The sequence below is a fragment of the Dipodomys ordii genome, unplaced genomic scaffold, assembly GCF_000151885.1.
Source record: "Dipodomys ordii isolate 6190 unplaced genomic scaffold, Dord_2.0 Scaffold1, whole genome shotgun sequence".
NCBI lineage: Eukaryota > Metazoa > Chordata > Mammalia > Rodentia > Heteromyidae > Dipodomys > Dipodomys ordii.
The window spans coordinates 33,597,112-33,610,327 of record NW_012267217.1 but is presented as its reverse complement, the minus strand read 5'-3'; the positions used below and the strand labels follow the sequence as shown (position 1 = coordinate 33,610,327).

Below are 13,216 nucleotides of genomic sequence, written 5' to 3'. Positions count from 1 at the left end.
TCAGCCTGGTAGTATTTTGTTGAGGATTTTTGCATGTACATTCATCAAGGATATTATCCTATAGTTTTGTTTTCATGTAGTATTCTTCACCGTATCAAGGTAATGCTGGCCTTGTATAATGTAAGGATTCCGTCCACTTCTTTTGGGGCGGAAGGAGGGAGGGCCATTCCTGGGCCTTGAACTCAGGGCCTGATTACTGTCCCTGAGCTTTTTTTGCTCTAGGCTAGTAACACTTGAGCCACAGTGCCACTTCTGTTTTTTTCTGAGTATATAGTTTATTAAAGATAAGAATCTCATGCATTTTGCTGCCTCACCTGGCTTCAAATTGTGTTCCTCAGATCTCAGCCTCCTGGATTACAGATGTGAGTCACTGGCACCTGGCTTCTTGATTTTTTTTCTTTATGACATAATTCTCAAAAACAAAACACTTTCACACATGTAATTTAGCATTTAGAGATTGAATTTTTTCAAACAGAGTAAAGAAACTTATTTTTATCTTTTTGTGAGTTTGTTTTGGTTTGGTTTGGTTTGGTTTTTGATGCTTGAACTCAGGGCCTGGGTGCTGCCTCTTAACTTCTTAGCACTCTACCCCTGGAAGCCACAGTTCACTTCTGGATTTGAGTGATGATATTTGACGTTGTCAGTCAAGTAACATATTCTAATCATAATGTTTCTGTCTTAAAAACATAATTCCTTATCAGCCTAAAAATAAAATGTTAGTACAATGGATAAACTTCAAGAAAATGATGTAAAATGACTAAATAGCATAGAGGGAAATCATGGTTTGACCAGAATCATCACTTGTCTCCTTTTTAGGAATGCAAGAAGGTGGCCACTAATGATAGATCCTCAAGGCCAGGCTAATAAATGGGTCAAGAACATGGAGAAAACCAACAGTCTTCAGCTGATTAAATTTAGTGACCCTGACTATGTCCGGACTCTGGAAAACTGCATTCAGTTTGGTACTCCTGGTATGTAGTTCAGATGTATGTTGTTGAAATGGCTGGGGATGACACCATCTACAGAAAAAACATGTCAGGTTAAGGAGAAAACAATGGCAATCACATGAGAACTTAGTAGGCAGAAGCTTTGTAGACGATAACAAGGTTTTCTTTTTCACAAGATACGTTTGTGATGTTTCTTCTCAATTAACTTTTAATTTTTGTCTGTTTTCATTATAACTCTACTCAGAAATTAAAAGGCCACTTGGTATGCCAACAGTATTTTAACACATTTGTCCAATTTTCTATTTGTTTTTCTTGTCCTGTTATGATGGTATAAGTGGTCAGGAAGAGAACAGATTTCACATGTTTGGTAACCATCTACAGTTGATAATGGAGAGATTAGAAACGAGATACAGATTGTTTTCAATTGAGCTCTTTTGCATATGCCACCCTTGTCAAAACATAAACCAGAAATCTGTGATTTAAGTTAATTGGGATCATTAATCCTGTGTAGAAATTTATTTGAATTATCCAAGTTTGACCAAATAAATGGCAACTTATGAAACTGTAACATTTAGGGCTGGGAAGGTGGCTCAGTGGTAGAGCGCTTGCCTTGCATGCCTGAGGCCCTGAGTTTGATTCCTCAGCACCACATAAGCAAAAAGAAAAAAAGCTGGAAGTGGTGTTGTGGCTCAAGTGGTAGAGCGCTAGCCTTGAGCTGAAGAGCTGAGGGACAGTGCCCAGGCCCAGAGTTCAGGCCCCACAACCGGACCCCCCCCCCAAAAAAAGAAACTGTAACATTTACCCTCTGGACAACTTCATGAAAGTCCACTTGCTACTAGTGCTACTATACTATGGAGGAATCAAAATAAACACACTAGTAGACTTAAAAGCCATCCTAGGCAGCCGGGCGCTGGTGGCTCACGCCTGTAATCCTAGCTACTCAGGAGGCTGAGATCTGAGGATCGCAGTTCAAAGCCAGCCCGGGCAGGAGAGACCGTGAGACTCCTATCTCCAATAAACTACCAGAAAACCAGAAGTGGCGCTGTAACTCAAGTGGTAGAGCGCTCGCCTTGAGCTGAAGAGCTGAGGGACAGCACCCAGGCCCAGAGTTCAAGCCCCACGACTGGACCCAAAAAAAAAAAAAAGCCATCCTAGGTTTCCATGTTACTAATGGGTTTTCAAATATTAATTTCAATTTTAGGTTCTGTCAGTTAAGTATAAAATAAGAAAAGTCTATTTCTACTATAGAATATTTTATTTATGTGATGGACACAGATGCACATAGAAGCAGAGTAATTCATGCAAATGCCCTTCTGAAAATTTTAGTTATTTAGTTTAAATTGTCACATAAAGTTGTATGTATTTATTAGGTGCTGTATCATGTTTTCATATACAAATGCATTGTGCACTTATCTATATACATATCTATTTCAAGCATTTGTCATTTCTTTGTGATAAAATATTCAAAACCTTTCTTCTAATTTTTAAAAATATGTAATATATTATCTTGATAGTTATTATGCTGTGAAATAGAACTTATATTGTCTATTATTATGGGTGATACACAAGTTAAACAAAAAGTACACCTCTACTCCCAAATATTTTTCTTGTTTAACATTAGCATCATTTTATGTGCCACTGTAATAAAAGAAAGTGGGCATCTATTACAAACCCTTACTGGAGCCACGGTTCTATTATAAATATAGACCCTATCTCTTGATTCAGATAGAATCTACCTTTGATATTATTTTTAATTCAACTATTCAATTTCTTTATTTGTATTTTAACATAAAGCCTGAGAGCAAAATGAATTACTATATATTAGATGTGTAAAATAGTGCCTGATAAATGCTCAATTTGTGTATTGTTTGTTGCTACATTTTTGTTGGTTTGTTTGCTCTTGTATGCATGCTAACCACATGCTCTGCCACTAGACTATATACTCAACCTTATTTTATCTTAAACTAGAATAAGAAAGTTATGGATTATGCACTATGAGAATTCAAGATAATCAGGGGAGATTTCTTGAAAAGATTGGCATAATGAATACTTTGAGTAATTAAAATTACTTACTTTAAAATAAATATTTTAGGGGCTGGGAAGGTGGCTCAGTGGTAGAGCGCTTGCCTTGCATGCCTGAGGCCCTGGGTTCGATTCCTCAGCACCACATAAGCAAAAAGAAAAAAGCCGGAAGTGGCGCCATGGCTCAAGTGGTAGAGCGCTAGCCTTGAGCTGACGAGCTGAGGGACAGCGCTCAGGCCCAGAGTTCAGGCCCCACGACTGGACCCCCCCCCAAAAAAATAAATATTTTAATACAATAAAAGATAATCCAATAATAATTGAACAGGTATTATCTGCTTGGCATTCTTAAGATTTCTCTGATTTCTGCTACATATCTAGATGTTTAAAATCTATAATGATAGAGAAGAAAGGGCCATAGACCGCTTAACTATTTTTCAAGTTTGAGTGACAACAACAAGAGAGAAAACTAATTTAGCTGGTCATAACCAAAATTGTGTTAATAAAATGTGAGAAAGAATATAGTATATTGGATTAAATAGCACAGAATGAGAATAAGCTTTATTTCATAAAGTTTTAATATGTATTGTATCCAGGTTGAAGATTTAAGATATCTGTCTTACTCGGAGTTATATCCATAAACACTTGAAATCCAATAGTGATTTCATTTTATTAGCATGGTAAGCAGGGTGTTAGAGAATGTTAATTAAATGGCTTAACCAAGACTGTGTAACCAATTAAGCACAGTGGAAAAAGTAGTCCCTAGATCTTCTGTCTCTGTCCAATCTTTACTCTGTCACACAGCTAGACTTTCTTTCTCAGTTGATTTTAACTTATTAGAGAAGAGGGATTGCTTTTAAAATGTGTAATGATTAATTTGCCATTTCTTCTCTCCTTAATCAACAGAAGTGAAAAGTTTGTACAGTAAAAACAGGTTTAAGATTAAGAGCTATTTTTGTATTTAACTATCAGAAATGAATTTGTTGCTATGATAATTCTAAAACATAAAAATGGCTGATGACTTTCCTACTTAAGAAGTTATCTTTACAGCCCAGAACCTGTGGCTCACACCTGTAATCCTAGCTACTCAGACAGCTGAGATCTGAGGATCCCGGGTCAAAGCCAGCCCAGGCAGGAAAGACCATAAAACTCTTATTTCCAATAAACCACCAGGAAACCGGAAGTGGCGCTGTGGCTCAAGTGGTAAAGCCCTAGCCTTGAACCGAAGAGCACAGGGACAGCACTCAGGCCAGAGTTCAAGCCCCATGGCTGACAGAAAAAAAAAGTTGTTTTTAGATATTGGCCCTTCCAGAACACTGGCCTTTGATCCTCCCTCACGGGAAGATCCTCCCTGGGTGGAGAAGACAGAGGGTTTTGCTACTTTCACCTATTTTCCTCTATTTCAGCCAAAGCCAGCTCTCCTTTTTTTTTTTTTGTACTGCATTTTAACATAAGACACTCAGAAAATTTAAAAAATATTCTGCTGCCAAAAAGGTTAGAGAGCCAATGTTCCAGAAAATATAGGTATGTTGTATTAGCTAATCCAGCAGTTAAAAGCATGCATGGGATATTAATTATATAAATACTGCTGAGAAGGAAACCAGTATGGACACATCTTTAATGACTCTCAACTGAATCTATGAAAGAATATTAATAGCAAAAAATATCCTACTTGAACCTAGTTTGCTTTCTATTTTCTCTTAGCTTACATGTTCTTGCTTAATTTATATTTCTTTTACCTTCGTATTTAGTAAGTCAAGGAGGCAAAACTATTACTTTTAATGTTTCATTATTTTGTAATTCATTCAATAATAAACATTTATTTTGCTACTCCCATATCCAGGCACTAAACTTGTTCATCAGCATGAACAAGACACATTAGTAGTCTGCATCCATGGAGCCTTTTGGTTGAAGGGGGAAGACAGAAACTTTAAATGAAGGAAGAATTTGAAGGGAATACAGGGTACTGGAAGAAGGAGTACTTACATCAACAACAGTTTCACATCTCAGCTGTCTTTTCTCTTCTGTCAATCTGGTGAATTTCTTTAAAAGCCAGGCACTGGTGGCTCATACCTGTAATCCTAGCAACTCAGGAAGCTGAGATCTGATGATTGTGATTTAAAAACGCCAGCCCGGGGAAGGAAAGTCTGTGAAACTCTTACCTCCAATAAGGTACCAGAAAACCAGAAGTGGTGCTGTGGCTCAAGTGGTAGAGTGCTAGCCTTGAGCTGAAAAGCTGAGGGACAGCGCCCAGGCCCAGAGTTCAAGCCTCATGACCATCAAAAAAAAAACAAACCATGAAATATTTAAATCTATTAAACTTATTTAAATCTTTCCTTTGCAAAGCTATTTTTCCTAGACATTGTGTTACGCTGACTAAAGGCTCAGCTAGCACATAAGCTGATGGTGGTTGTATTTCACCATCTGACTGTGCTTGGGGTTGGTCAGATGACTACGTTCCAATAAGATGTAAGTGGAAACACCATTTGTGACTCTCAGGAAATATCTCTAGAAGACATTTATTTCTTCTTTCTGATGGATGGAATTGACCAAAGAGAACAAAACTACATGCATGGAGTAGGGCAGTATACTACAAGAAACTGAATACTTAGATCTCTCACCATTCAGATACACCACCCTTCTAGCCCTGGAATAACTGTCTGAGGCTCCCATTTACATAAAATACAAATTCCCCTTTATTCACATAACTATGCTAATTTGTGGATTTATGATAGTTACCAAAAAAAAACTAATCATTAAGAACATGTCATCCAGTAAAACAAAAGTGGGCTAAAATGTTACTGGAGAAGAAAATTATTTACTTAGCCCGTAAGCAGCTAAAACACCCTGGCTGAAACCGAAATTTTGACATTTTTCTTACCTATCAAGCTGCAGAAGTCACTAAGACAATATTTAATGCTGACAGTATCACATAGTAGCTAGGAAGGGAGCATAAAAGAGCAGTACTGCCTGGGCAGGTCCCGCCTGATCTGCTAGCTGATGTAACCAACAAATATACTTCAGTTGCCTGTGCCTGGATCATCTGGAAAATTAGAGAGAAAATAGCTCATGGTGTTTCAAGTTGTAAGGATTATGACAAAATACAACCAACATGATGTTTAGCATCTGTAAATATTGTGGTGATGTGTAAAAATAGACTTAAAGACAAATGACAGCCTCATGCCTGTAATGGTAGCTACTCAGGGGGTTAAGATCTGAAGATCACAATTCAAACCCAGCCAGAGTAGAGCTGGGCTCAAGTGGTAGAGCCCTAACCTTGAGCACAAAAAGCTCGAGGTCAGTGCCTGGGGCTTGAGTTCAAAGATGGACAGACAGACACACACACACACACATACACACACACACACACACACCACAGTACAGATACACAAAAGACTGCTAATTGCAACTCCAAAATCTCTGCAGATTGCCAATAATTAATTTATTCCCAATAGTTAACTTATAATTCCACCTCTAGAAATTCCATCTGTAAGCAGACTGAAATAAACACGAAGATCTATTATTCAAAATGTTCATTGTAGGATTGTTAATACTAGTGGAAAATGGAAGCAACCTAAATAATAGAAGATTAGCACATTTAAAATATTATGATGCACTCATTATTTAACCATGAAAAATAATCATTTTGTGCAAGTAGAAAATGGGAAATGAGTTTAAATATCATCAGATACATCCCTCTGGCCGTGATCCCAGAAGTGGAGGAAATGGATACGACAGTTTGAGAAATTTGGTTAGCCAGGACTAAGCTGTGGGAAGAGAAGGGTCTGTCTGCTCTTCAACTAAAACACACATCCAAATTCTTGTCATCCATTCCCGGAATCCCTCTTCCTGTCCAGAGTGACTGTATACCCATCCTTTGAGGGACTTCTAATATGGTGCCTGCTCCGGCCTGGGCTCTGATAGCACCACAAGCACCAAAAACCTTGGCATTTAGATTCTTAACAATGTCACTGATCTTTTTGCCAGGGATTCTTTTCTAGAATGTGATCAAAAGAAAATGTTCTGAAGGAAAAAGTTTTGTTTATAGTAATGCTTGCTACTTAAAATGAGAAAAAAATCCCATTGGTCATAGGCCTTGAACTCACAGTCTGGGCCCTGTTCCTGAGCTCTTTTGCTCATGATTAGTGCTTTACCATTGGAGCCACAGCTCCACTTGCGATTTTCTGGTGGTTAATCAGAGAAAAGAATCTCATGGACTTTTCTGCCTGGGCTGGCTTTGAACTGCAGTCTTCAGATCTCAGCCTCCTCAGTGGCTAGGATTTCAGGCATGAGCCACCAGTGCCTGGCTAAAAATCCAAATTTCCAGTGATAGAGTGTTTGTTTAAAAAAATAAAGGAACATAGACATGTTTATTAGAATTTTTTTTATCAGTTATGGGGTTTGAAACTCAGGGCCTGAGTGCTGTCTCTGAGCCTCTTTTTGCTCAAGGCTAGCACTCTATCACTTGAGCCCCAGCACCACTTCCGGTTTTTGCATGGTTAATTGGAGATAAGAGTCTCACAGGGACTTTTCTGCCTGGGCTGGCTCTGAACCATGATCCTCATATCTCAGCCTCCTGAGTAGCTAGGATTACAGGTGTGAGCCACCAGCACCTGGTCTGTTTATTAGAATTTTTAATAAGTGAAAACTAATAATTTTCAAATGTTGGGGAAATATTTACGGTAAACTGACAAGTGAAATAATTTGGATGCAAAAATCAGTATATTATTTAGTCAACTACATGTAGGAAAAGATGGGCTTTAAAAAAAGCTGAAAGAGGTTAAGAGGAAAGGGGTAGAAGAATGAATAGGGAAAATGAATAGAATGCAGGTAAGAATGCATGTATGTACCACAGAACTGAAAAAATAAGGCAGGGGTGGAAGGAAGGTTGGCCAACAGATGGACCTGCCATCTGAGCCCTTCCCACAGAGATAATAATGCTCTTTAATGGCATGATTTCTCTGTACTTAGAAGACAAAATAATTTTAAAGGTAATTAGAAACATAAGCATTTTAAAAGCTGAAAATACTCGTGGTTGAATGTTTATAGCTGGCATTTATAATGTGAAATCTTTTTGCTAATTTTTAATTCCAGTACTGCTAGAAAATGTTGGTGAAGAACTGGATCCTATTTTGGAACCTCTTCTACTAAAACAGACGTTTAAGCATAGTGGAAGTTTGTGTATCCGACTTGGGGACTCCACAATTGAATACTCTCCTGACTTCCGCTTCTATATCACCACCAAGCTGAGGAACCCACACTATCTTCCTGAGACCTCAGTGAAGGCTAGTACCTTAAGTGAAGGTTCTTTATCAAAATTTACAATTAGCCTAAACGTATACTAATATTCTTGATCCAGTCATCCACTGAGGGGCATCTGGGTTGGTTCCCTATCTTAGCTATGGTGAATAATGCTGCACTAAACATGGTTGTGCTGGTAGCTTTAGTCTGGCCTTGTTTATAGTCCTTTTGGTAAATGCCCAGAAGTGGAATTGCTGGGTCATAGGGGAGCTCTATGTGGAGTGTTTTGAGGAACCTCCATACTGCTTTCCAGAGTGGTTGAATGCATTTACACTCCCAGCAACAATGCAGTAGCGATCCCTTTTGACCACATCCCCTCCAGCATCTGTTGTTATTAGATTTCTTGATTAGAGCCATTCCAACTGGGGTGAGGTGGAATCTCAATGTTGTTTTGATTTGCAGAGAAGTTGAGCATTTCTTCATGTGTCTATTGGCCATTCCTATTTCCTCTTCTAGCAGATGAGCAGAATAGCTCAATAGCTATGTACATATGACCATATAAGATGGTGCTATGGGACATGAACTCCAAGACACAGACACAAGATGTTTTTCTTTGTTGTTGTTGTTTTTAATGTATTATATGATTTTTTGTTTCTTTTGTATGTTCTTCCTCCTATGGTATATCCTCTGTTGTTAACTGTTTTTTATTTTGGTACCCTGGTATTGTATATAAGTTTATTTGAATTAAGGGAAGGGGAACAGCAGAATGGTGAGACAGTGGACAAGGGGGAAACCAATGCAACAGCAATATACACAAGACAATATGTTGGAAATGAACTGTATGACTTGGGGTGGAGGATTTGGGGGAAGGGAAGGTAGGAGAAAGTTAAGGGAATGGGTAACAAAGTTAACAAAAATGTACTCATTACCGTACTTGTGTAACTGAAACTCCTCTGTACATTACCTTAACAATAAAAAAAAAGTTTACAATTAGCAAATATATTTTCTTCCTAAGCTGTAAGAGGAACAGGTCTTTCTCACAAAATTGAATTTTCTCCTTTGCATTTCTTGAAATTGCTATAATACTTTCCAGCTGTTGCTATTGTGTGAATGTGAGCAAAAAAGAAGCCTTCAGTATGCAGGGAGAAAAGACCATTATAATCTAATTTCTACACTTGGTATTATTCTTAGATTTTTCATTGTTAGAAGACATGACATATGTTTGCATTCTTTGTAGTCCATGATAATATGACAATTATTAAAATTGGAATACAGGAACAGAACTCTATTCTTCAGAATAAGGCTGTAGCTATCTGATTTTATATCATTATTTAAAATTACCATTTGGATCACTGTCCTTTGAAGATACTAAAAAGTTCTCTAAAGAGTAAAATTAGTTTTGTTCAGTGACTGAGTTGATTGGAGAGGTTGACCTGCACCTAGGCTCCTAGGGTTTTAGGGGTTATGCCATATTCTTTTTTGTTTCTAATTCTTAGTCCTGACTGTCAGTCAATGAATGTTTGTCAGGTAAATGCATGAGTGACTTCATGTATAGATGCACACAAGAGAAGATAGGAAGAAAAAATTTTATAGATCTACCAGTGATCTGAAATGCTCTCTTCTGTTAGAGATATTTAAATTAATGAAGATTTCCCTCTGTAGGAAAAGGACCACATAATTTGTTCTCTCCATGATGAATAAACATGATGCCTGCTTTGCAAACACAGCAGTGCCCACACAAAGTGACTAAACAAGTTAACCCAGGCAAATGCTCAGATGCTATATGAGTGTTGACTACGAGCATTATTACTTAACTTTCAAATATAACTGAAAAAGAATGAAGCGAGACAGAAATAATAAAACCCCAGATCTATGTTATGAAAAAAATTAATAAATAATATGGAAAACATTTTTACGTTGCAGTAAAATATGTTCAGATACTGCATATAACATAAACCATGTTTTGTTTCCTAATAACTGGTTATAGTAGAAGCCATAAACACCGAGGGGAGGAAACTGATGTATGATTCAGTACTGAAATCCTTAAGATCCCCAGAGTGTCTTACTGCTCCATTATTTTTAATTGCTGGGATTGATTAAACAGGGATTAGAAAACATAGTGAAACAGTTCTGTACTTTCATTTACAATTAGAATACTTCCTCTTAATCCTACTTTTTAGGGTCTTTCATGTACCTTTTGTTTTCAAAAGTACCCAAGGGCTAGGTATCATGCTGCTATAATCCTTTTGAGTCTAAATGAAAATAAAACTATGACACTACTTTTTGTATGACTTCAGAACAAGTGATTTAAACATTTAAGAACAAGTGAATCAAGATTTCGCAGATTTAGCATTATGGAATAGAAATTCTTTCTTGTGTCTGAACGTAGTCAAATAAAAATTATAAAACAAAATATATAAAAACAACACTTGTGCTCTGCGAATAAGCCTTCTCCAACCTGTATGTGTTGTGTTTGGTGAGTTGTGATAGAAAAATATCTTCAAAACTTTCAGACAAAACAGCAGCTATGTACAGAATTCAGTGCTATGACCTGAGTTGAGAATGTCATTTCCTAATGAGAAATCTGCTTTCATGAGGGAACTAATGAAATCTGAAGCAAAACACTGAGTTGCCTCTGATGGTTTTTGGTAGTTACTGAAATTTTGGTAGTATTACCATGGCTGAAAAAGCATTTCTAATGTGATGACATGACAGAGACCATGTACCTGCGCTTATCCACAGCAAAGGAAGGCTGCTCCTTGGGGCCCACTGCACCCTCTCCGGCAGTGGGATAGTGAATTGCCTGACTCCTTATGATCCCCACACCTTCCTCAGCTTCTCTGCTTGTCCTGTTTGCTGTTCCCGAAGCTATCCTCCTCAGCCCCAGTGGTGCGATCAGATCACCTTCCAAAGATTCACACCAATGAATCAATGAATCAAGATTCTGGTAAAGGAATCCAGACACTTACTGTTGTTTATTCCTCAGGAGCTTCCCACAATAGCACAGTCTGCCTTTTCCCTTGAAATGAAATCCATTCCAGGACAGGAGGGCACCCTAGGAGGAAGCCCTCTTTGGCTTCCTGAGCTGGGTTTGAAACCTTTCCTCTTTGATCAGTCTGTTTACTATTGTCAATGCTCACCTTGTCTCATTGGTGGTGTTTATATTTCCAGAGAAAAATAAAGATTCTAAGGACAAGGACCAGACAGTTAATCTTGTTTTTTCCTGCTAACATAGTTCTTGATTCAATATGACTACTTTTTTAATGAAATGCCTTGAGGAATAATCATCAGATGCCTAAAATTTTGGGAATCAGAAACAGCAGAAAGCAACTTCATGTATAGTCTCCATGGGGTTTCTGATTGTTCATGCTGTACATTTCTAGGGAGCATTGCTTTGTGCCAGATAATAGAGCTGCAAGGAGAAATAAATTCTCTCTGTGTGAATGTGACTTTCATCATAGTCCAGGAGAGAAATGAGGAACTCATGTCTGTATCAGTAATACGTGTTGCTTTAGGGAGTTAGCATTCCAGCGAACACTCTGTCTGGAAAAGTGCCCAAGAAAAGGTAGCACTGGATTGCCATCTTGGCAGATGGACAGTTGATCTGGTGGATTATTAGGGGAAGGGTGGATTACAAGGGAATACACTAAGGCACGTGGCGGCATTTCCTGGTGTGTACAGGATTCTATAGTGTTCCCAGTGCAGCTACAATGAAGGAACAATGGAGCTTGAAGACATAGTTATAGACCTTCATTTAAGACATGTAGGCAGACAGACTGTCGAATATGTGAAAAATAGTAAAGTCAGGATTTCAAAGAAAGTTAAACTCAAGTAAGTACTTATTGGCTTATGGATTCACTGGTGGTCAGAGCCAGAACATTGCTATGGCTTATTGCTGTGTGTATTGATGGATACACAGAGGCAAGAAAGGAGCAGATTGTAGATGGCTAATAATGAAATGAGTTAGAAATAGAAAAAAGCACATATAACTAGGATTTTCAATTAAGTTCAGTTGTAGAGCACATGGAGAGATCATTTCATAGCTGAAAGGGATTGTGGGAACAGTAGTAAGATTTGTTTTCTTTTAAAAAGAGAGACCAGAGTGTAAGGATGAGAAAGAAGCAGGTGCAATCTTAATGATGGGACCACAGAGAGATTTTCCTGTAAGAGCTACTATGTACCCAGATGAATCAGTGCAGGCAGATAGCCTTTTGACTGACACTATTAAAATGCAAATATCTTAGTGCTCCACAATGGCTCATTACCATACAGTAAAAAATCGACGTATAACCTACAGTGATTTCTTTATTCTTCTTTTCTCAATTTGTAAGATTTTTTTTTTTAGTTTGGACATCGCTTAGATCCTCAGTTTGTAAATCAGCTAGTAGGGACAATGTAAAGGGTTGCTTCCACCCTGATTCTAGTAGATTTTGGTGGTTATAAAAAGGCGTCAGAAATCATAGCTGTCTGAAAAGAAAAATGAATTGGTTACCAACAAATCCTTTGAGTGTTGCCCCTCTGATTACAAACGACTTTTGTGAGTTTTTAATGCAGCAGTTATGCCTGCTTGTATCTGCTGGAATTCCACTGTTACATAGATTATAGCAGTAAGTGCAATCATTTTTTGGTTAGAACTTGAGGCTTATAATCCGGGACTTTTTCCTTGAGGGCAATGCATTTTCAAATGTAATCTTTCTCGCTTCTAGGTAACACTATTAAACTTCATGATAACTCCAGAGGGAATGCAAGACCAGCTTTTAGGAATAGTGGTGGCACGAGAAAGGCCTGACCTTGAAGAAGAAAAGCAAGCCTTGATACTACAAGGAGCAGAAAACAAAAGGTTTTCAGCATATACATTATTTAAAACAAGCTAAGGCTTGTGTTAAGAATTTTTTTTTTAAATTTTATTTTATTTTATTTGTGAACAAACTGTACAGAGGGGTTACAATTGCATGGGCAGGATAATGCGTACATTTCTTACCAAGCATTGCAGCCTCCTCCTTTGTTTA

At 37.8% G+C, this 13,216-nt stretch overlaps 1 protein-coding gene across 1 annotated transcript in view; it reads left to right on the top strand.

Annotated features, from left to right (window-relative positions):
• The window catches only part of Dnah7 (dynein, axonemal, heavy chain 7), a 197,157-nt gene that overhangs the window by 140,981 nt on the left and 42,960 nt on the right, over positions 1 to 13,216 (top strand). Inside the window, exons 45-47 of the mRNA XM_013013366.1 lie at positions 817 to 971; positions 8,061 to 8,251; positions 12,914 to 13,047. Of these exons, the coding sequence (XP_012868820.1) occupies positions 817 to 971; positions 8,061 to 8,251; positions 12,914 to 13,047 (480 nt within the window). The remainder of the gene's footprint in view (positions 1 to 816; positions 972 to 8,060; positions 8,252 to 12,913; positions 13,048 to 13,216) is intronic.